The 26312-nt window shown below is 35.5% G+C and overlaps 1 protein-coding gene across 1 annotated transcript in view; it reads left to right on the top strand.

The window, feature by feature from the left end:
• The window catches only part of LOC121408612 (uncharacterized protein YMR196W-like), a 40037-nt gene extending 30774 nt beyond the window's left edge, over positions 1–9263 (top strand). Inside the window, exons 13-15 of the mRNA XM_041600140.1 lie at positions 2778–3051; positions 4062–4338; positions 5177–9263. Of these exons, the coding sequence (XP_041456074.1) occupies positions 2778–3051; positions 4062–4338; positions 5177–5237 (612 nt within the window). The 3' untranslated portion in view covers positions 5238–9263. The remainder of the gene's footprint in view (positions 1–2777; positions 3052–4061; positions 4339–5176) is intronic.
• The last annotated feature ends 17049 nt before the right edge of the window (positions 9264–26312 follow it).

Genomic DNA, 26312 nt, shown 5'->3' with positions numbered 1-26312 from the left:
AGAATACATAAGAAAATAAATGTGATTTTGAAATTTTTTAAAAATCAATTTGATGCCTATCTAGAGTATGTGAAACAAAAAATAGCATTTCAGGGGCATTATTTTATTAATTAGAGCAAACTTATGATTTTACGCATAAATTAGCATAATTAATGAGACATGAGATTTTTTGCAGAATTTGATGCTATAGTTTTGTAGATAATGCCATGGGTAACGCGTGTGCCAATTTTCGTCGCGATCGCGCGATCAACGGCCGAGATCATAAGGGGGGCTGAATCAGCCCCCCCCCCCCGTCTTCTTAGGCATCGAAATAGCCCAGTCTATTTAGGGTTAAGGTGTTCTCATTCTGCCATATTTTAGATATTTTATTGTGAAGTCAGGTGATGAGATAGTACATTCAATGAAGTTTGTTTCTCTGGGCTTGTTGAACATTGTAGTGTTGTCTACATTCAGTGCTCAGCATGAATGAGGGCATTTTGTGGTGGGTTCACTAACTTTTGAGTGAAACTGTTTAATCAAACCTGGGGACTGTTTCACAAACTAACAATATTCATGACTATATGGATAATGACCAGCTGAATGGTTTTCATGATCCTTGTAATTTCATTCAATCTATGCAGATACAGGAAAGTGTGACACTTTTCTTATTATGTAATACAAAATGTTAGTGCAATTTATATGGTTTTTCTAACAGTTTGATAAAATTATTTGAAATAAAGCAATAATTTAGTAATTTGTCAGAAAATTTGGGCTCATTTTTGGCACTTCATACTTAAGTCATTCATGAATTCATTTGTAAATTAGGATTAAATTTGTGAAACAGGATCCTGTTGGATGAGTCATTAAAGACTGTGATGAACTTAACTTCATTGTATTCAGTCTGTAATGAAATTTTTACAAATGGACTGAAATCACATTGTTTTTATCATTGTTTAGGATGTCGATTCCATCAATTTTTAATTAACAGATGAAACCTGTAAATAACCTTTTTTCATACATGTAGCTTTGTGTGTAATTATCATATTGCATATATTAATGATTCTAAATCTTTCACATGTATTTCTTAAATAGTATTCTTGTATTACATGTTATACTTTAATTAGATATAGAGATTTCTAGTTTTCAGAAATTTAGCAAGGCTATTAAAAAAAAGCCATGTAGGAAAATCTCAGATATTGCCCAGTTGCGAACTAGTTCTTGAATGAAAGGGGTGAAGCTAGGGTTAAATGAGTTTAAACATTTCTATTTTAATGACAATTTTCACTGTCATCTTTGCTTAATTGTTCTTTTTTATTCATGTCAATCTGTTTTGATGAAAACTGTCACTGTTACGTTTGCTTAAAGGAAACCCAAACCGAAGAATAGAAGTAATCTTATTGGAAAGAGTAAAATGAGAGGAACAATTTAAAAAAAGTTTCATCAAAATCAGTTATGAAATAAGCAAGTTATGGGAGTTTGAAAACTCTTGTTGTACTTTCTATGGGCATCCTGAAATTGGCAAACGTGCTTCGAAATGGCTGATTTTGTGGACAACTCTCCATTTGTTTTGTACACAAATTTTCAGATTTTCCTACGGAGCACAAGATTTGTCATGGGAAAATATAATCCACACCCAGAGCTGCCAAGTAGTACGATTTTTCCGTATTTCATACGGAAATCAATTTAAAATACGGCAGTACGCTTTTTCATGATAAAATACGGGAAAAAACAAATTAGAGAAGAAAAGGTATTCCGTGTGTTGCTGCCCTCTACGTTCAATGAGTTATGCTTTCATCAAGGCTTTCCGATTAGAATTTTCGATATCCTGGCGAATCAATGCGGGTGACAAGTTCCGAGCGCACGCACATAGTTTACAAGCGCAAAGCAGCGGCTCAAATCGCGATATTTTGCGACTGGTAAATACGTCTGTAAGGATGATGACGTCATCCAAGATGGCAACTTACGTTGACCGACGGAAGGATCGAAGATGACGATGTTTCGATCATAATTTGAAACGAATTAGCAGTAACTGCGGTCTAAGGTACGATATTTCTGAATTTCATACATTTTTCCGTAAATATGGATGCAATTTCTTTTTCATAATGTGACATTTTATGATTTTATGTGCAAAAAAACGATCGGAAAAAAAACAGGTTTCCGTCGAATGTTAGATCTAACGTTACTGCTAATACGTTGTCTGTACGTACGGGCCTCCAAATTCTTCAGTCTATGTATTGGTGAGTCAGCCAACGCAGTTCAGCGGAACAACCAAAATCTAGACTGAAGCTTTCGGTCTCGTGTGCGACGGTGTGGGGCGCAAAATAATGTAAGAAGTGATCGAACTTTGCCATTATGCATGCATATTTATCTCATGGTAAAAATATGGATTTTTTGGTCAAAATACTGATTTTGGGGGATAAGAATACTGAAAATGCAAAATACAACTTGGCAGCTCTGCACACCATATATGTCAAGGTCAGGAGGAGATAATATGAAATATGTAAAATAAAGTGGAAAATCTGAAAAATTGTGTAGAAAACAAATGGAGAGTTGTCCACAAAATCAGCCATTTTGAAGCACGTTTGCCAATTTGAGGATCCACATAGTAAGTACAACAAGACTTTTTAATCGTCCGTAACTTTCTTATTTCATAACCGATTTTGATGAAACTTTTTTTTAATTGTTCCTCTCATTTTACTCTTTCCAATAAGATTGCTTCTCTTCTTAGGTTTTGGTTTCCTTTAATTGTTCTCATTTGTTTGGTTGTTGAAACATTGACCAATTCTGTTTTTATAAAGCTTGCCTTCCGGACCAGAGAAGACACTGGCAAAGGGCGTCACCTTCTAGGCATTCCCTCACGCAAGAACCTGAAGAGAGTGCTCAAATACATGCTGGACGAAAACGAGTTCCTGTCTCCCTTTGGCATCCGGTCATTGTCCAAGATCCACGCCAGCCAACCATTCCAGTTTCACGTCGGAGGGGAGGAGTATCGAGTAGACTATGTCCCAGGAGAGTCCAATACCTATCTGTTTGGTGGGAATAGCAACTGGAGGGGTCCCATCTGGCTCTGTGGTAATGATGAAAATTATTATTATATTAAATCCTTTCAGGACAGGGAGGTTTGACAAAGAGTTCAGTGTGGCTAAAGAGTCATGCTTAAATGGCAAGCCACACATGATATCTACTGAGCAATCTTATTGATTGTAAATAAAAAGGCTTTAATAGGAGGAAATTATAATTTGAAAACAATTTTTTTTTGGCATTACTCCTATGCATTTAAGATCGCATGCTCGATCTGTAATAAAAATCATAAGTCAGAAAAAAATTTGAGTCAGAAAAAAGAGGATTGAGGGTATTTGAATTCCAGTTCATCGTGATTTAGCCGTGAACCAGAAAAGCCTGGTGGTTAAGTCGCTTCTCGGAAAGCAGTAGATGGCAGGTTCGAATCCCACTGGTTCAAATTTTTTCTGACTTAGGATTTTCATTACAGATCGAGCATGCGATCTTAAACACATAGGAGTAGTGCCGAAAATTTGTTTTCAAATCTTATTGATTATTACACAGTGGTGCGCATCATCTTAGCATGATTTGACCTACGCGGTGATGCGTTTTATACTGCACGTAACTCTACGTCACACTTAACTCTGTGATTTGTGAAACACCCCCCTAATAATCATTTCTAATGTGAGTGGTCATAACCAAACAATGGCAACAACATTACTTTTACTGCCACAGTTTCAACAAATGTATTTTCTTCTAAAATCATCTTCATATGCTTCTAAAAAATATATGTTTTGAGTATTATGATGAAGACTTTATTTGAATCAATGAATTTACAGTGAACACTGGTGTTGCAAAATTCAACTAAGCCAACCTAGGCCATTGCAGGAAACTTTGAAATTTCAAGCAGCTGTTACATGATCTTATTTGATTAAAGCTCAATATTGGACAAACGGTGTGAGACACGACTTAATGACTTGTCCCAAGAAATTGTATTATGTCAATCTAATTTTCATCAAAATATCACTTCTTGAGCTTCCTAAATTAACCATGTCTTCACGTCTCTCCCGTAATTTTTCCAGTGAACTACCTGATCATCGAAGCCTTGGAGCGCTACGACTTTTTCTACGGGGAATCTTTCAAGGTGGAGTGTCCCACCGGATCAGGGAACATGGTCCGTCTCAAGGAGGTTGCCAAGGACATCTCATCCCGCATTGTCAATCTCTTCTTACCGGATGAGAGCGGTAAGAGGCCGTGCCATGGGGACAGCGCCCTCTATAGGGATGACCCTAACTGGAAGGATCTGGTTCTGTTCTACGAGTACTTCCATGGTGATACAGGACGTGGAGTTGGTGCAAGGTAGGGCTTTTTGAGATTTACCATTGATGTATGTTATTTACAGTGTCTGACAGAAGTGAGTACACCCCTCAGAAGTCTCAGAAATACCTCCACTTTTCTGTGCAGCTCTTTGCCAGGAGATTTTCTAGAGCTTACACAAAAAAAGATCCACGAAGACAAGTCAGGATGCGCCAATTATTATGACCATGAAAAGCATGTGTTTCATACAAATTTATGTTTATTAATCAACATATTAATGAGGAACGTGCTCACTTCTGCTGAATACTATTACTATGTGAAAGAGGATTCATATCATTTAAATTTTGAAGGCTTCATTTCAAATTTTTGCTTTAAATCATTTCTTTCCAAACATTTTATGCAGAATATAGCCTAATAAAAAATGGGGTTTCCTTTGCACTATCGGGATTTTTTTTGTTAACCAACTTTTTTGACATGGCTGAAGTGTCTAGTTAAGGAATCCTGATATTACCTTTGCCAAATCGTGTCCAAAAGGGTTCAAACTTGGCAACTTGGTTGGCCATATTGGATTTTTAAATGAAAATCAATTATTTTCATATTTTTTTGCACAGACAATGAGAAAATCTTAAATGAATATGCTTTTTACTTTAATTTGAATAGTACAAGTTGATTGCAATCATTTTCTGGACAACCCAGTCAATATTTTTTTTAATAGTATTTAATGTTTTTGGTCAAAAATTGCATGTGAATTGTTATCTATATGTTTTATCATAAACACCAATTAACTAAAATCCAAACAGATTGATGAAAAGCAGATCCTCAATATTTCTTTATTGTAGCCATAATATTCATCTCCCTGTTAAATCTCTTTACATTACAGCCATCAAACTGGCTGGACAGCCGTCGTGGCAGCTTGCCTTGACAGAGTCAAGAAGGAATAGTCAAGATGTTTGCCTTTTCCATCATGAATCTTCTATCTGCTTTTGAAGTCAGGTACTTATGGCCTTCTTGCATCGGCCTTAATTAGTTTACTAGTTATATTTGCTGTATGTATTGAAATTATATCAATAAGTACTTTAAGAAACAATCACAACTCTTATTTAAACTACCTAGGTATTATAATCCTTACCGAATCATGCGCTGAAATTTTCACATTAGCTTTATTTTTTTGTATAAATTTCATAATTCAAAATGGCCAAAATTTCCATTTAAAAAATATATATATGGCCATATTGCTGCACTTTAAAACATATCTGAAAAGAAGTGAGAAAAATTTGAATAAGGCAATCACAAGTATGGCTGAGAGTGTTCATGAGTGTATTCCATGATAATGGCTTACACAGTAAATAGCCATTGTGTGGCATATTCATAACTCTTTTTTTTTTAGCTCTGTGTGATCATTTTTTAATCACAAATGGGGCTAGCAATGGCGATAGTTATTGTTGTCATAAGATCTCGCTTGAATGTGAAGGCTGGAAGTCACAAGATGCTGTTGAGTCTATGTGCTGAAACCGTGGTTTAAATTGAGAAAGTGTGCATTTCCGTGTTGGCGATCCTAGGTGTGCTCACTTTTCAGCATATATTTCATGCTATAACTGACATACATACAAGAGCTTGATCTAGATCTATGATAATATGTTGACAATTGACTTTTGTTTTAAATACATTCCAATGACACCTGTCTTTGTTATGACCAATTGAGTGTAGCTTTTGATAGGCATAAATAATCCTCAAAACCATGGTTAAGATCATGGATTAATAACCAACCACAGTCCGACCTTTCTTATCCTAGTCTCTCTATTTTCCGGACGCACACTTGCCAAGATTTTTTTTTTTAATCTAGTACGTGGAGAAATGAGATTTCAATCTTCAATGTAAACTCAAAATTCCTATGCAAACTCACTTTGATTACATACATTTTCCTATATAGTCTACCTACGACCACATAATTTTTAATGAAAATACTTTACCCAAAATCATCAAAAGAATACAAGCATTTTATTATTTCATCACATTTTCTTTTCTCCTGTGAAAAAAAACAACACAAGTCTCGCTAGCACACTCAGGTAAAAAAAAAATACTGTCTGTAGGCCCACTAAAATAGATTATGTGTAGCTATCATTTGTGAGGCAGCTGCGCATATTTATTATTGGGTCTCTGAGATCCGGATAAATCCCTTATCCGGATTGGTGCTGGTCCCAGTGTGTCCGGATAAGAGAGGTCGGACTGTATGTGAATTCGGACCATAGAGATTTAAGTGTGCTGTACTTTCCATGGGTGCTTGGTTGAAGTTTCAAGGCTACATCTTAGTCATCATGCAAAATGCAACAATGGAGTGCTTTTTTTCTTGCATTGTAGGCTGATCCATTGACAGGACTGAACTTTTTATTGTTTCCAGGGAAATTGTTTAGCATTCCATTGTCATGACGATAGAGATATCATCATGAAGGAACATGTATTTTTATGTACTTCAGATATTCTCTATTTTTAGTTCATTCATCTTTACATTGCTCCATTAAAACAATATGAAATGTGGAAATGCAAACAAAAATACAATTATAAACAATTAGGAATAATAATTAATAAGGCCATTATCTATGATCTGGCGAATTTTAGAGACTAGCAGTTGGCATAGAGGGCTTCGCCCCCTCCCTTTTCCCAGTACTAATATACAAAAGTAAGGCTTACAAAAAAAAAATTAAGATATAATTAATAGATACTTAGTTTTTGTGAAGAAATCTTGTGTTTGTCTGTGTTAAAAGTCATTTTGTTTAGAAAAAAAGAATACTGAAAATCTCATTATACTTAATGTTCAGAAAGATATATTATAAGATTTTGGTGTGTTAAACATCTCTACTATTGTGCATGAGAAATATTTAAATTCCTTGAAAAGGATTAGAATTGAATGTTTAGAAGTTAAGTGATGGGAATAGAAGATTGAAAAAATAGTGCCTTCAGACAGGTTGTTCTAAAATGAGGAATGCAATTTGATTGTTGGCAGAATATATTATAATTCATATAGATTCCTTTTATATTTTATAGAGTTTTATTACATATTGATAACATATATTTGTCTGTTCTTTTTCCATTTGATGAGGTCAAAATGGTACCAAGTCTCTTAATTATTTTCTGTGTATTTAGGAATTTTGATTTTGGGCCGTTTGTTTAATTTGTTTTATTTCTTATTGTAGTCATAAATGATACAACTGTGTCGCCTGGAGAATAATTATTATGCTGCACTTAATGCATTGGTTTACATTCACATGACTTTCAAAAAGTCTGAGAATAAAAGTTACCTTTTGGAACTAATTTTTCCTTTTATGGTAATTTTACTAGCCAGATAACATGAATTGAGGTCCTTTTTTGTTTGGCTCAAATAGAATGCATAAAAGGCATATCACACTGCCCCAGGCTTTTCATTATTTCAATTCTAGTTAACTTTGTTCTTAATATATGCCCAATTGTGTATGCAATATTTGAAAACATCTATATTCTAGTGAAACATGCTTCAAGACTTGAGAACAGAATATTTTGAACAACATTGTTAAACAGTCTGACACTGTAACATAGTATTTTGTACAGACTTACAGACATTACAATCTTATATACATACATGTCAGAAGAGTTTAAAGTTTTTGTGCTATTTTTTTCGAGCATTATACTCTGTCATAAACACAAATATTATATTATTACGCTCAATCTATGACTATTGCCTTGTATATTTTATTCAGATGCGTTTGAAGGGGCAGTTAGCAAGCTCGTATTTTTATATGCAATCATCACGAACTGTAATATCTTACAATCACATAATTTATCCACAGCGTGAAGTACATGTTTGTTCTGTGAAATCCATGTAAAATGACGGGATAGTTTCTTATCATATGCAATACATGTTATATCAATCTGCTAATTAAATAGTGTTTAAAGATATTGAAAATGAATTTAGGCCCTTTGAAGAAAGGATATGAATTTGATAGTCAAATGAATTGCATATTTTCCACTTGCTGATTTTATTACTGCCTCAAATAGCCTTAATGAAAATGAAAAGTTGTGAAGAACCCCATTTCAAAGAGGGTCCTCTGATTAGGATAGATGTCAAGAAATTGGGCATTTAAAAAGAAACAAATAAGCTGTGTTTGTGTCTTTTTGATACAAAACAAGTGGGCTCAATTTCAGAGAAAAGCGATCAATAGAATTCAATGTATCAAATTCTGCATTAATGCCTGTTCTTGTATGTAGATCCTGTTTGAAATGGAGGTTGTCATATTGTTGAACTCTAAGAATAGATGTCGAAGACTATAATAGTTTTGGCTTTAGAGTTGATATGGTCCAAATATACAAGTACTAGTCTACAGTATATAAGTATTTTGCTCCTTTTTGGAATGGTAGTTGTCATATGGCCTAGCTCCATGAGTATGTTACTTTGACTTTTGACTTTATACATATGTTTTGACAAAATTTGTTTTATCATCACTGGAGTGTTAGAATCTTGTATCTCAAAATTTAACATTTTTTGGATACGCTGCAAAAGAGCTGTATTTAGAGACATGGCAGTACTTGGCAACCTCTTATTGTCTGAAAGTAGTCTTATCATTTGTGTAGAGAATTATGTCATATCTCCAAAATCAACATTATTTGGGTTAAAACAAATCTCCAACACTACAGGTTCAATTTATTAGCTCATTTGATGCTCAATCATTCATACTTGAATGTTTAGGGGCTTTGTTGTAGAGCCATGTCAAACTCGGTTTGGGAGTTCATATGCTTGTATGATTTATATGAAATACTGTCAATTCTGTCTGTCAAATCAATCAATAATTACAGAAGTACTGTAGCTCACTCTTACTAATTAGGAAAATGACCTGAGTAAAACAGATAATGTGGATCGTTTTGGCCCAGTGGATAAGTCTTCTGACTTTGAAACAGAGGGTCGTTAGTTCGAATTCCAGCCATGGCGTAATTTCCTTCAGCAAGAAATTTATCCGAATCGTGCTGCACTCAACCCAGATGAGGTGAATGGGTACCTGGCAGGATTAATTCCTTGAATGCATGAACTCTGAGAGGCAGCTCAATTAATGCGGGGTAATAATAATAATAATAACGCGCCTCAGAATAGAATATTTCTAGAGAGATGGCGGTTTATAAATGCCTATTATTATCAGTATTATTATTTTTATTATTATTATTATTGTATTTATAATTGCATCACAATGGAGACAGTCAGTAATTGTTCAGATTATGAAAAAAAAATGCTGTACTTATGAAACTACTTATTGTTCAATTTTGTGTGTTACACTTCTCAATAACAACTATTCTATTTTAGAAAAATCATATATTTTCATAGAAATTAGGAAGTATATTGGAAATTCATAGATTCAAAATAATATAACATGTATATGTCAATTAAGGCAAATAATATTAAGATCTAATCACTATTATTCTATCAAAGTTTATTAATAGTTTTATCATCCTATCATATTTTATTGATATTATCAATACACTGTATATTGAAATTGAGTGCAATTCACTTGATAGCATTATATAGACTTTAAAACATTAAAGTAGGGTTTTGAAGAAAATATCTTGAATTCTATTTAAATATTTGAGTACTTTTTCCAGTCCACTCTAAAATGTCTTAAACTTCCACTTAACATGTGTCACCACCATTAGGCAACCCCCTGAATTAGAGGCAGTTTGAATATGGATTGAGTTTATGTATTTTTAAAAATATGATTACACATGCAATTTATTCTTCCGTCATTTGTTTCATGTGCTTCAGTGCTCTCTCAATATAGTAAACATATTTATACACTTAATGATCAGGGTATGTTTTTAGCTGATATATGTTTAAACCTTGATAATCACAATATTTTTTATTTAGTGTAGTATATCACTTTTCAACTTGGCAATGTTAGCAATAGATTGTTATTGATTCCAGGGCCCCATCTTACAAAGACTTACGATCGATCCAGTCAGTTGTAATTCTATGGAAATCCATCGGTGTCCTACTTTTTTCTACAGGAAATTTGCACAATTTCCTTCGTAAACAAAGAGAAGCACATTAAATTTTTAAGGAAACAATGAATGCATGAATATACATCATAGTTAGAAAATATTTTGAACAAACATGCATGATAGATGTTGACATTGCTGCCTTTGCTGGTCATCCATAGTTGTGATTGATCGGATCAATCGCAATTCTTTGTAAGGCGGGGCCCTGGTCAATGGATTTTTGCCTGCCTGCATACAATATTTACACATTCTCCACCCCCTTGGTATGTTTCTGCCTGGTTTGTGTGCTCACCACTCCAACTTTGAATAATATTCCCCATGAAACATGGGAACTGAGAATTGTATTGCAAATCATACTTTGTGTGACATTTATTTTCAAATTTTTTGCTTGCATTCTTGGAGCTACAGAACCTGTGCTGTTAAAACATTAAAGTAGGGTTTTAATATGATAATAATCCATTCAGAAGTACTGTATGTTGGTTTTGTTTACATTCTGTTTGGTTGGATTTATTCATAATCATTATCATGATGAAGGTCATTAGACATGTTTGTCAAACTCCGTTTCACTTTCGCATGTCAAAAATTTGATAATTTTCTTAAATAGATAATATCATTGAAATGTCAGAATAAATGACAATATTGTTAAGAACTTTAGATTCTCATTTCCTTGCAATAACAGAAAAGGAAGCTGTATTCACTCATATAAACATTTGCATTTCACATGTTTTTGTTGATACAAACACTCTTTGTGCTAGGATTCTTTTACCAAATACAATTTAGTTTCTCTCTGAAGTAGAATGTAACTCTTTATACATGTATATGTTTCATATAGTTCTAAGTTCCTGTTTTAACGTCAATATTACTGTCACAAGATTGCTTCCTGAATAAAGTAGGATTTCAATATGAATAGAATTCGAGTCAAATTCAGATTATAGCATAAATGATCTGGATGAATTTTTAAATTGCTATAATTGATGGCATTTACAAGTTAAGAGTTCTTGTCATATTTATATCTTTATGGGTCAGTGAAGACTTCATAGTGGACTGAAACATGAATGTTATTGTAAACATGATGTATATCTCTTTATGTAGCACTGTAGCTTGTGGTTCTTCTGGGGGGTTTTTTGTTCAAACAAATTCTTCCAAGCTCAAGTGTATCTCGATTGAGGCTTTGATATCATTTACTGTGATAATAAAGACGTGTTTAGTTATATGTAATAAGTGGAATTTGAAGAGCCATGTTGTGTTCTTCCTGAAATTGATAAGGTCACAAGTTTTATTGTATTATGAAAGACAATGAAGAATAAGAGGTATAAAGCTACAAATTAAGATTCCCAGACATGAGAAAAAAAAAACAACTTTCTTTAAGCCTACAGTTCCAAGGCATTTACATGAACTTCCGTTCTATTCCTTCGTACTAAATTTGTCTGATTATGTGCATTGCAGCTAACAATGTTTGAATTTCTTGTATCACTTTATCAGTCTGATAAATCAAACATCCAATCCTCTTTCTGTTCATGCTTCGCTGTATTTGTAAAATCTAGTCGATTAATTCGATGATAAGAGATTTAAAATTCGCAAAAGCATCGTCCTTTGCATTTGGATGGATTAAAGAAGGTTTAGAAGAAGAGCTGCGTTGTATTGCCTTTAGATTACACTGCATTTCAAAACTGATTGTTATCATAATGTAGGGAAGTATTACAGAAATAACAGAAATTAAAAAGTAAGTTTCAGAGATTAAGGAAATGCAACCTACCGTTTTGTGTAGAATTACCATTGATTATTTTCGTGATATACGTGATGCATTGTCAGTGAGAAATATTCGTACTTATGAGTAGAGTGCAGACATGGAATACATTAAATATAAATACTTTGAAATTATTTTTATCCTTTCGTGGATGGTTGGGCTCACTTTTTGTCTCGCCTGCATAGCAGAGCGAGACTACAGGCGCCGCTTTTTCGACGGCGACGGCGGCGGCGGCGTCAACATCAAATCTTAACCGAAGGTTAAATTTATGAAATGACATCATAACTTAAAAAGTATATAGACCTAGTTCATGAAACTTGGACATAAGCTTAATCAAGTATTACTGAAGATCCTGCCTGAGTTTCAGGTCACATGACCAAGGTCAAAGGTCATTTAGGGTCAATGAACTTAGACCATGTTGGGAGAATTATTTTCAAAATCTTCACCGAAGGTTAAGTTTTTGAAATGACATAACTTAGAAAGCATATGGACCTAGTTCATGAAACTTGGACATAAGGTTAATCAAGTATTAGTGAACATCCTGCTTGAGTTTCAGGTCACATGACCAAGGTCAAAGGTCATTTAGGGTCAATGAACTTTGGTCAAGTTGGGGGTATTTGTTGAATTACCATCATAACTTTGAAAATTTATGGATCTAGTTCATGAAACTTGGACTTTAGGTTAATCAAGTACCACTGAATATCCTGTGCAAGTTTCAAATCACATGACCATGGTCGTGGTCATTTAAGGTCAATGAACTTTGGCCGTTTTGGGGGTATTTGTTAAATTACCATCCTAACTCTGAAAGTTTATGGATGTAGTTCATAAAACTTGGACATAAGAGTAATCAAGTATCACTGAACATCCCCTGTGAGTTTCAGGTCACAAAACCAAGGTCAAAGGTCAGTTAAGGTCAATAAACTTAGGCCATGTTGGGGTAATTGTTGAATTGCCATAACTTTGACAGTTATGGATAATGTAAATGAATGTTGACATGTGTGTAGTTGACAAGTCTTAAGTCACCGTTCAAATGTCATTTATGGTCAATGAACATGGTATTATGTCATTATATGAATGGTGTTTTTGTGAATGATTATTTAATAGTAATTTTCAAAGTTAGCACTGCTGCTATATTAAATCGCGTAATGCAGGCGAGACTGCCAGAGGCGTTCCATTTGTTTTTTTTTTAGTTCACTGATGCTTCCTAATTGTCATTTATTGAATAATTAATCTGTTTTTGAAATTTGTAATGATTTATTTTTAGATCCTCTCTTGTAAAACCTGGGAGTTCTCTTGTAAAACAGTACTTCGTGCTCTCAGTGCCTAGTTTTCTAGTCTTTCATATAGTCGGTCATTTATTTATTTTACTGCAGCGTCTTCCTTAGTTATAGTAACCTAAATCTTGGTAGAATTCATGGTGCTGGGAACACTGACCCACAGACGCACGCTCCTTCTTTTATAGAAGTGGTAATCTGATTGACTGATTCACTTAAAATTCGTTGGAATTCATTTGTTTGGAGTAAAATGCAAACATGGGGAAGGGTTGGGGGTTCGGTCACTAATGAAGTAAATGAGATTGTTTACACTTCAGAGCCATTTTGTTTTCTTTCTTGATTAATTCCAACTCATCTGTCGTGTTTTTTTTTCATCATTGCATTTGATGTATTTCGTCCGTACTGTTCAAGCCGTGGTCAAACCTGCGTAAGATTTGTCCCCCTTTGCCGCCAAGGTCAGTTATTTTACTCATGAAGGTCATCTATATATTTATTGATCGAATGTTGATTCCATCCAGAGCCCGCATGGGTTTTTTTTGTTGTTGTGATGGTTGATGCATGGGTCGAAAATTATAGATGAAAATATTAAATTCACTTCAGGGAAGGGGGTAGGGGCAATCACCGTTTCTGAGTTTTTTGGCAACCTCTTAAGTGATGGGAGGGAGCATGATCAGAAAAAGCAAGGAAAGAGGAATGTCTTCATCATACTGTACAATACACTTATGTGACATATGAAAGATAAATCTTACCCCCAACCCACACCCAAATTACATTGAAATCGCCCATATTAACAAATGTGTATAGGTAAGTGGTGGCATAATGATGCAAGACTCCGAATTTCACGGACAATGATGCTGTATTCGTTTTGGGAGGGGAGGGGGAGGGGGTATGCTCATGCACCCAAATCTTTACTTCGCCGAAGAGCTAAGTGTGTCATGGCAACAACAGATAGCGTCTTGCCTGAATCAGACATCAGCCATATAATTAAATTACTACCAAGGTTCAGGCTTGTGAACAAACTGTCACCTTAAATTGCGTCCCTGTATACATGGTCATCTATCGATCTCTCAATAAATGTAGGTTACGGGACTATAATAAAGTACTTGACTTGGCCGTGACATTTTTTGTGTAAACTCATGTCTGATAACTCGCTTTAATTTATATCATTAAGCGTCATGTTACCTTCTAAATATAAGGTTTAAATCGATAAGAGGATGGAAGGTTAACGTTCATTTATGCTGCAGTTGTTATTTTTGTACTATGTGTTCGAGGAAAAATATAAGCAAGCAAAATAAACATGCGTCTTCTTGCGGCGTGCTCGCTCAAAATTCATTTCTTTCGGAGGTAACGTTCTATGCAATATTCTCAAAAGGTTGTAAAAATATGTTATTGAATTTATATGTACCTGTGCATATTAAGTCTTCATTCTATTAAGTGGTCATGTGTAGGAGAGTTCTGTTTTTGTACGTTTTTTTTCTCACTTTGAGCGATGTTAACAAGCTTGTGAAATGGTTTAAATAGCATTTTCAGAATTGTTTTATAATTATTTTGATCAAATCAAGTGGAATTTATTCAGTTTAGATTTACAGTAGTGAATTTCTTCATTTCAATAATTTACTTATTTTGTTCTACTTAAGTAATGGATGTACTATGGTGATCACGGATAGATTCCTGTTTATGTCGGTTGTGTGTATATTATTACAAACCAATAATGATTCTCGCACAATGTGTTTTTTTTTCACTTGTCAATAAATGGCAAATACGAATTATGATATATGATTTTTTTAATTCATTTGTTTCCTTCTCAATTTGAAGTTATTTGGGGCAATGTTATACATTTTCTAAACGGGGGGTATATCCGAAAGATGGGACTTATAATAGATTAAAGCGTACATGAGAGGGGAAACGTGAGAGAACACTTATGGAAGAGATTTGGAAGACGACTATTTTTCGCTTTGTCTAACAAAAAAAAAAAAAGTAAATATTACATGGATTTTTTTTCAGAAAGGGTAAGGAACGGTAGCTGATAACGGAAGAAATAGAGGGATGAAACAAGGCTGGAACAATGCATTAATTATACATAAGTCGAGTTTCAGATTGAGCGGTAGAATTACATGAGTGGGATATGCCTCATCTAAACTTTGGACAAGCTATAGATCTATAGAATTTTTTGACCCACCCCAACCCCCCCCCCCCCGAGGACAACCCCTTGGTAATATCATTTTCTAAGGAATTGTCGTTTGGGTGAAGCATTTTCCAGAGATACCTGCATAGGAAGACGTGGTCCACTGGAATGTGCGATATTCGAGTTCCCTGAAACGGGGTTTGACATCTTATAATCGAAAAAGATCAAAATTGATGTTGTTTACAAGGAAATATTCTATAAATGTCTTCCTTTCGATTAAAATGAGGTAACCCGATGATACTCCATAAAATGCGGGTAGGATCGTTTTGTCTTACTCGTATCGGCTTTAAAAGGTTACAATACTGTGTGACTTTAATAATATTGTGGATCATATCCGCTATACAATGCGTTCCACAAAAAAGGAAACCCATTTTCAGAGACAGATATCGTTTTTTCTATATTTATTTGATACTCATGGCAAGAGTGGAATCTCATCTCTGATTTGAAACCAACAGCTAAGCAAATCGCATGGTAGATTACTAATTATGAATACTAAGACATATCAGAAACGATTTGCGAAGATCTCTCACGTGTGAATCTAAATTCGTTCCCGTATCAGGGATCATTGAATCTTAACAAGAGTACAAAAGAAATGCTAATGAGCCAATCGTTGAATAAGCACGTTTGTCGTATCACGACCCAATCTTGTCCAATTTTTCTTAGCAACATGGTTTTGACATTAAAATTTCAAATTCGTTTTGCCCATTAATGCGTGAAGTGTCCGTCACATATTAGGTATCAAATTAAATAAAGAGGAATAAGTAAGTAATATGATTATGTGATTTAAATATCATAATTCATTTGCCTTTGAAGAAAAAAGACATGGGAATCCCGGTTTCCTTTTTTATGGGACGCACTGTATTGTTGATACCACCATGATAAACGATAGGATATGATTTGATATCAATGTCACATTATCATCAACAACATCGACATCGTCGCCTTCAATATCAATATTCAAATATGAATGGTTGCCACCCTCAATCATATACTCATCATTATAAAAGATTTTGCTATCGTCATCAGCACCATTGTCTATCACCCGCATCACTATCAATCATCATCATCGCCATCATTAGTATCATCACCACCACCATCACCACTACCATTATCATAAGCACTATCATCATAATCATCATCTACATCATCATCTTCTTCGACATCATCATCATCTTCTTCTTCATCTTTTTCTTCTTCATCATCATCATCTTCTTCTTCTTCTTCATCATCATCATCTTCTTCTACAGCATCATCATCTACATGACAGTCACCCCTCCCTCTTCATGATTATCATTAACAACAACGATATCTTCATCACCACCATCGTCATCATCACACCAAACAACCTAACAACACAAATATTGTCGCTTTCTTTGTTGACGACATTGTCTTCGTCATCGGACCAATGCCTCCACCACCTTAGCCGTCATTACCACTGTCACCCTCAACAGTACCATCATCATTGACAGCATCTGCAGCATCATCGTCATGATAATCATCATTCATATTCTGAGGCGGGCCCGGCCCCCGGGTAGGCGAACAGGGGGCGCCAAAAAGAGGAAGGAAAGAGAGGAAAAGAAACGGGGGAGAAAATGGTGGAAAGAAGGGAAAGAGGAAAGGGTGAAAAGAAAAAGAGAAGGATAAAAAGTAGAGGGAAGGGGGGCGAATTGACGTTCGACATAGGGGCACCGGATTGATGTTCGACATAGGGGGCGCTGAATTGATGTTCGACCTAGGGGTACCGAAGTAATGTTCGACATAGGGGCGCCAAAGTTATGTTCACCCTTGGGGCGCTGAATTGATGTTTTACCTAGGGGAGTGTAATTAATGTTCGATATTAGAATTCCGAATTGATTTTTAACCTAGGAGGCGCCAAACCGATGTTCGTCCTTGGGGCGCCGAATTGATGTTCAACCTATAGGAGCGCCGAAGTGATGTTCGACATAAAGGCGCCCAAATGATGTTCAACCTATGTTTTACCTTGGGGCGCCGCAGTGATGTTCGACATAGAAGCGCCGAATTGATGTTCAACTTATGGGGGCGTTGAATCGATGTTCAACCTGGGGGACGCCGAATTGATGTTCGTCCTGGGAGGGAGACGCGGACGCGGAATTAATGTTCGTTTTTGGGGCGCCAATTTTATATTCGACCGGGGGTGCCATTATGCTCAAATTGCCTGGTTATAGAGTGAGATATTGCGGCTGAAAAATATCCCATTTTTACGATAATATACAGCGCGTCCCAAAAAAAATGTCCCTCTGACATAGGACTGAATTAATTCTAAAATGTGGTAGGATTCTCAAATAAATGTTCATGAGTAGAAAGCTCATTTCATGTTCTAACTTTAATGAAAATTTCATTGGTCGCGCTTCAGCGGTTTTGAGTACACACTCTGTTACGTAACAGTGGTGCATTTTAGCTCATTCCAAGTTTGCAGCATTGATGCATTTCTTCATTGTCTATGGCATGTGAACCCCATTCTTACATCCAGGATCTGAGCAGGGATAATTCCCTAATCATATCTAGGCTCATCAAATCATAAACTTGAGCATGTTCAGAAGGAAAGGAAACATAAAAAATTAAGTTTGTTTGATGATTGATAAGGGGAATCGGTGCACCAACGTGAAAGAAAATGTGAATGATGGATGAGTAAAATAAGCTGAAAAGGGGGGAATCAACAAGTTAAACACCCTTTGCAAAAGGAACTATACCAAAGAAAATTTTGACTTTTTTCTTTTAAAAAGTTACACTGGATTATTGAACTTGACCTCAGTAGCTAATTAACTAAAAAAGTATAATGAAAACAAAAATGCAGTATTGTTGGAATTGTGCATGAAACAGACATGACCCGTCTCAGTCATTGTGCATCTCCCGTTTATCAAACATGAAATGAACTGTCGATACTGATTTTGCCCTTCTGAACATGCTCAAGGTTGTGATTTGATGAGCCTGGTTAGATCATGGAGATTTCCCTGGTCAGATCAGGGAATTCCTTGGTCAGAACAAGGAGATAGAGGTGATATCTCCTTGGTCAGAATGGTCAAAGGGGGTTGATATGCAAGAAAGTGCAGAACACAAAGCAGTGTTGCATGCATATAAACTTGGAATGGGTTGAAAAGCACCATTGTTATATAATAGGCTGTGTATTCAAAACCACTGAAGCAAGACCAATGAAATTTTTATAGAAGTTAGAACATGAGATGGGCTTCCTATATCCATACATTTCATTGAGAATAATTTTTATTTTTGGAAGTTATTAAGCCGCATATCAGAGGGACATTTTTTTGGGACGCGCTGTATAGGAATCCTAAAGTAATGAATATAAAACTCAGCTCGCGCTACAAAATTTGATTAATGAGTTACGTATCCTCTCCTTGGACCCAACGTACATAAGTCCTTACAATGATTTTTTTTCATGTCAGTATACAAAGGTGGATCCAGGAGAAAATAAGAAGAGGAAGACGTGTGAAAACGAGTGAATAAAATAAGGTTAGAGGAAGACTTGCAAAAGAAAACAACTTTTCATGTCACTATAAACAAGTTTCGCTCGCATTGTCTGTTCGATGAGATACACATCTTGCTCAATAGGCTAATATGAAGCTTCAAATATCAAGTTTTAAGTCAACATACAAAACATATTTCAGCTTGGACATCGAGCTTTCATTGTTTTTTTTTTATTTTCAAATTATTTTTTAAGCGCTCTGTGAAATTTTCGTTTTATGGTCTAAATATCAACATTTTCAGCTCACGCTGCGCGGTTACATTATTTGATATTATCTATACAAGTGTATTCCATAAAATTTTCACAATATCCCTTTTCAGATGTGATTGTCAAAACGTGGGCCCATCAGCTAGCGCTGCGCGCTTGTATTTTGATTGGTGAGTGTGTATACCTCTATATTAATTCAATAACAAGCTACTTAAAATCACTTTTTCATTACAGTTTGTAAAAAAAAATATTTATTAACCCATGCGTCCTATTCATAATTACAAAGTGCTTCAAATGTTCAGTTTTCATCAACAAATCCCACGCTTTCATTAAGCATATTAGATTAATATATATACACTCTAAAAATGAAGTGCTAATTTAGCTCTTAAAGAGCGTGTATAGTGACTGCACTTCGGAGTGCTGATTTGTCTAGCTAATTTAGCTCTTAAAGAGCGTGTATAGTGACTGCACTTCGGAGTGCTGATTTGTCTAGTTCAAATTTGAACTAGACAATCAGCACTCCGAAGTGCAAAATTAGCACTTAATTTTTAGAGTGTAGGAAAATAAAAGTGTTATGAATCCCTAATAGCTAAATTGGCCCTTTTTTCAGAATGGAATATCGACAAAATTCATCTCGCGCTTAGGAATAATAGGAAGATAGTCTTTATTTTCATATGATGACAAAATGTCCCTTGAATGTTCCGGTCCTAGGTCAAATTAATAATGAAAAATATATCAGTTCGCGCTTCGCGCTCGCATCATTTATCAAGTGAGATCCACATCCACTTCAAATTGTCCTGCACAGTGCAGTAGTGCTGAACTGACTCTTTTTCAGATCGGAATATCGAATGTTTTCAGCTCGCGCTTCGAGCTTGCATTATTGTTCGTTATGATAAAAACGAATTTATGTAGGTCTAATCTAAAACACACGCATACATGTTTGTTGAGATATGCAGCTTTTTCTTTATCTAAAATGTTTCAGATCAGAATATCAATAATTTTCTGCTCGCATTATTAGGAAGATTTCCAATTATTCACCTATTCATGATTTACAAAACATGAAAAGAGTGTCCCGTTTTCCGTTTTGAGGTCTAAAATCTGAGTTTTCTTCCGCTCGCGCTTCGCGATCTCGTTATTTAATTGTTGAAATATGTATCGTCTTTATGGGCAACTGCAAACAGGTCCCTTTTCGATCAGGTCAGAGAGATTATCAACAGTTCGCAATAATTCCCATACACATCTTGTTCAGGATCACAAACATTGCCCAGAATCAGAACAAAATACATGAAAGTAAAAAAAAAAAAAATAACGCTCGCACTTTTTATATGTTGTTATATAAGAATAAAGCTAAGAAGTGACTGTGATGACTCCCCCTCAAACAAACAAAAATCAAATTTGAGCGGCCTTACGGGGAAAATATGGATGGAAATAATTTCGGGCCCCACCCCCTATTGGCTAAAGCCGGATCCACCTGTGTGACGCATACATTCACATAAAAAAAAATTGTTTGCCTCCCCCCCCATTGAAAAGCAAGGATCCCAAGAGCCCCCGCCTCAGGAAAAAACAGCTCCGCCACTGATATTGTGGTGTGTTTCATTCAGTTTCTTCCACCCCTTTTTTTTACCGGGGGGGGGGTACATTCACACCCTGGATCCGCACCTGCTCCCAGGAACGGTTATTAGACCAAGTGGGAATTGAACCAAATGGGTATTGGACCAAGTGGGTATTGGGCGAACTGTCAATTTGACCAAGTGGATATTGGACCAAAATGTTAGATGAACTTGCTATTGAAAGAAGTGGCTATTGGAAAAAAAAACAGTGTCTATTAAACGAAGTGGATATTGGACGAAATTGATCTTAGACGAAATGGCTTTGCAAGAAGTGGCCCTCAGACGAAGTGGCTATTGGACGAAATGGCTCTTAGACTAACTGGCTATCACACACACCGAGGGTTTTTTTTAACCTGACTGCTAAGAAAGCACGAATGCCTGTGAGCAAGCAACCAGTGGACTTATGACTTAAGGTCCTCTCCGAGGGACCTTGTAATGAGGATAAATGTCTTACCAAAGGGCACTAGCGCACCACTAACACGGGTGTATTTAAAAAGAAAAGAAAAAAACGTTAACAACGAGCGTTGTAAAGCTACGAACTTGTAAAGAGAATAGAGGGAGAAAAGTTCGATCCTCTTTTTCGTTGTGTTGTATTATGATGACATTGATAAAAAATTTTGATCTTGTCGCATCCAGCTAAATCACAAACCTGTTGACCTGTATCATGACAATATCGACTGTACTAATATCCGGATCTGTTGAATTGATACCACGTAATAGTACACTACTGTTTACATAGAAATCTTGTAATATAATTTCTTCACAATTTGGTCTTCACATGAATAAAGATAGGCACTGACATCCAGATTTTGTAAGAAAGTTTTAATCATTATCACTGATAATGCAAGTTAATTCAAGCTAATAAGGAAGTTTGTCGAGGCAAGTTTTGACTATATTGAGGTATAATCAATTTGAAATGAAATTAAAGGGGAATGAAACCTTTGGAACAAGTAGGCTTGTGTCGAAACAGAAAATCAAAGAATAAGAACAAAGAAAGTTATTGAATATCGCAATCACTAATGCTGTAGAGATCCCTTCATTGGCAATGCAACAAGAATGTGTGATGTCACATGTGAACAACTTTCCCTTTGACGGACTACAAAATACCCCCCAAAATGTATCTTTTTGTTTTTTTCTTATGGTGATACAAACTTATTATCCATGATATATTCTTTAGAAATCTGTATAACATGCCCTCCTATAGAAAGAACACATGATCTACTGATAGATGTGATAAAAGAGGCAGTTTAAGTGGAAAGATGTTAAAGTAATGTGGAGAGTTGTTCACCAGTGACATTTCCGTGGTGACATCACACATCTCTGTCGTATGGCCAATGTGTGGATCTTTATAGCATAAGTGATCGCAATATTCAAATGCTCATTATTTGTCCGATTTTTCTCAAACTTTCGTTCATTTGTTTCTTTGATTTTTCTGTTTTCACACAAGCTATCTTGTATAGTATAGACCTATATTCATGGGCCAGTCATCATATTAAGCGAAATTGTTTGATATCATGATTCGAAAGCAGCGGGAAGTAATAATTAACAATAGCAGAGCAAAATTGAATACATTGTTTCTTTTTTCCTTTGCATCAGTATAATGACGGGGTAAAGCTGTCAGAGGAGGCGCTCAAAGAATCAGACAACGACATTGATCACGTGCATGCATTATTCCCTTAAGGAATTGGGCCTATACGTCACTCGATATGTTAGCATACTTCTAAACTCATTATTGATATCATTTAGAAATTATCGCACTTAATTTCCGTGTGTATTATTGTATTTCCTATATATTGAAATTTGAAATTAATCACTTTTAAAGCGTTTAATCATGATCGTTTTAGCAGGAAATAAGATCGTCCTACCTTGAACAAACTCGGATTCCGGAGTTCATAAAGCATGAAATATCGGGGGAAAAAACATGTTCAATGTTCTCTTTTAACTTCCACGGGAAGTTAAAAAGGTTTCCGTCCCTGCATACTAGCTTATTGCTAATTGATGATGAATTACAGCATCTGGTCATTGTACTTTTATTTAATTTCACATTATGCTTCAGGGAACAGACAGACACAATCAGACACTGAGAGGAAGTTTTTGTAACAGCTGACGCTTTCTAAAACGTAGAGAATCTATTGTCAAATGCCCTTGGCAATGGAGTCTGTCGAAGGTCGGTGAATCGAAACAGCGGTTTCGTCTATGACTCTGGCCGAACGATTATTTGCGATTTTTCGTCAGCTTTGAAACGTCGGACGAAAAATGCCGCTCCTATTCACCGATCCTCGACATGCTCGACAAAGACTTCATTGTGATTTGACTTGCATTTTCGATGTATTTGCTGTTCTAGGATTCATTACGCGTCGCTGAGCGAATACTCGAAAGAAAAAAATAAATAAAAAATAATGAAATGAAAAAAAAAGATAATCAGTTCTTCTTATTTTCATTCCCGCTAGCAATTATCAGTGCTCTTGCCTGCGGAAAAAAATAGCGGGAACTGGAGGCGAAAAATTAACTCCTGTTTTTAGATTCAAAACAAGAACTATCTGGAGTGAACATAGAAAAAATAACTTCTTAACAGAAAATATTAATCTTTTTTTGGCTCACATTTTTCTTTCTACAGGATTTCATTTATATCGAGAAAGGATTATGTACCGCACAGTTATGGATAATTATGGGACATCGGATTCTGATTATTCCGGTCTTTTCTTTTAAAGAAAAAAAATGCTCAGATTTATTTTGACACTGTGTATTCTTTCACTCTTGATTAAGGACTAACCCTTTGTTATGTCGTTTTTCTTTTGGTCAAACCATCGCTATGACAACGTCTCCTGCCATCACAGATTATGATGAAGGAATGGTTTAGCGTCTCTTTTCTTTCCGTCAATCTCTCGAATCAAAGATGCCATTTGAAGAGCCTTTGATTAGGGGTACTGCACCCGTTATCACGAGCTGAAATCTCTCCCCGGTATTTCAGTTTTTATTAGGAGAGACGATGAAGGCAAATAATCCGTGTTTTTCTTCATCCTTTCGCCATATTTTAATATCCTGAAAGCCAAGGTCAGGACCTCCTTTCAGAAAAGCAATGAATTAATCGATGAATCGTAGATCCCAAAATGGGAGCTTCTGATTGGTTTGAAAATGAAGTTGCGTTTGATAATGGGTGTTGCGTTTGATTGTAACTATTTCTGCAACCGGGCCTAGATATACTTCTCATCCGGCTTAAAAGAAAGTTCTGATATTGATCTCTTTACGTTTGGTTGGAAATTAGAAGACAAACAAGCAGCCTTGTAGTTATTAGAATGAGCCAAGACTGCATTATTGTTTTACGAATATAGACAGGTAATCCTCTTATATACCGATGCTTGCATGCAATGCATGGCATGCAAGAGAAAAAATTATATGGGGGGGAATAAATCGTATGCCGCCGTCATTTTCGGGAGAACTTTCCAGAAAAAGTATTTTTTTAAAACTCCTAAAAAGAGGGCATATACCCCTTTGCCCCCCCCCCCCCCCTCTTCTCCCATCGGATCTGCGCCTGACTTGATACAACGACGATATTCAAAGGTCAAGTCCACCCAAGAAAAATGTTGATTTGAATAAATAGAGAAAAATCAAACTAGCATAACGCTGAAATTTCATCAAAATCGGATGTTAAATAAGAAATTTATCGCATTTTAAAGTTTCGCTTATTTTTCACAAAACAATTATTTGCACAACTCAGGGACATGCAAATGAGTCAATTGATGATATCCATCACTCACTATTTCTTTTGTTTTTTATTGTTTGAATTATACAATATCTTTTTTTATATATAGATTTAACAATAAGGACCAATTTTACTGAATCATATAGTATTTAAAAAAATGCTCATTCCACATGTTCAGGGAGGAATTAATCGATGTTTCACGCAACAATAAGGAGAAAAATAGAATATTTCCCATTTCATATAATAAAATACAAAAAAAATAGTGAGTGGATGGCGTCATCAGTCTCCTCATTTGCATACCGAACAGGATGTGCATATAACTGTTTTGTGAAATTAAGCAAAACTTTAAAATGTCATAACTTTCTTCTTTTACATCCGATTTCCATGAAATGTTCAGTGTTATGCTTGATGGATTTTTCTCTTTTGATTCCAATCAACACTTTTTTGTTGGGGTGGACTTGTCCTTTAACTTGTAGAAAGGAGTTCAGGTTAACAATAGTGTTCGATATTATTCTCATAGCGTTTAGGCACGCTTTAATTGTTTTATATCTATAATATATTATAGCGTCTTTGCTATACACACAAAGCACATTCTTAATTCGTACAATCATTTCAGGGAAGGTTGTGTGCTTGGTTCGTCACATGGATGTATTCCCATCGTTAATAAAATTTAATACGTGATCATAGTACGAAAAAATGTCAATTAAGAGGTATATGATGCAAATATATAGCACAATTTCGATTACTTTCCACCTCTAGTACGTTGAAATCCATGTGATGAAAGCATTTTCAAGCCACATTGAATTTCAGTCTTCGTCTTCATGCTCTCTGTTAAAACATATTTCGTCGAATCCATATAATTATACGGACTTGTGTCATTTCTGTTTTATTATCATTGTCGAAATTCCACCATTGCAAAAGTGACATATTTATGATGAAATATGCCCTGATTATTAGTGGTTTGAATGAGCTTTGATGTTCATTTATGGTGAAGCAAAGGCGGATCAAGGGGGCTGGTCAGTGGCGTACCTAGGATTTTTCCACAGGGGGGAGCAAATTCGCCCCCCCCCCAAAAAAGGATCTTCAACCACAAATATAGGATTTCGTACCATTAAAAAAAATTGACAAGCAAAACAAAAAGGATTTCGTACCAGAAAAACAATTGACAAGAAAAAAGAAAAGAAAAGAAAAAGGTCTTCAAGCTCGTCAGGGGGGCAGGGATGGGGGGGGGCACTCTGCCCCCCCGTAGGTACGCTAGTGGGGCTGGTGCTGCCGCGCCCTCCCCTATTGGCGATGCAAAAAGGAAGAAGAAAATAAGCGGAAAAAAGGAAAAAGAAGAAACAGAAAAAAAATTCTAAGAGGGTCCAGACTAGAATAGAAGAAAATAATATTAAAAAAGTGCTAAGAATGTCACGTTTTAGGCGCTCTCATATATATATATGTATATATATATATATATACATATATATATATATATATATATAACAATATTGACGCCCCCCGTGAATATTTCTTACATTATATCAGTGTTTTTGACACCCTTATTACGTTACGTACCTATCGTGCCCTATCTTGAAAAAGACATCCTGGTGGTCGCATTGTCTGTTTAACGAGATATATAATCCTGCTGTACTAAAACCTCCCGTTTTCAAGTCAATATAATTTCCTAGCACTTCGAGTTGTTACTGTTTTATGTAGTGACAGATGCTTCTTTTTCATGACTACTTAAAGTAATTGCCCCATTTTAAGGTCTTAATATAAAACATTTCCTGTCCG

This window comes from Lytechinus variegatus, chromosome 2, assembly GCF_018143015.1.
Source record: "Lytechinus variegatus isolate NC3 chromosome 2, Lvar_3.0, whole genome shotgun sequence".
Lineage (NCBI taxonomy): Eukaryota > Metazoa > Echinodermata > Echinoidea > Temnopleuroida > Toxopneustidae > Lytechinus > Lytechinus variegatus.
This window is presented reverse-complemented; position numbering and strand designations above follow the sequence as displayed.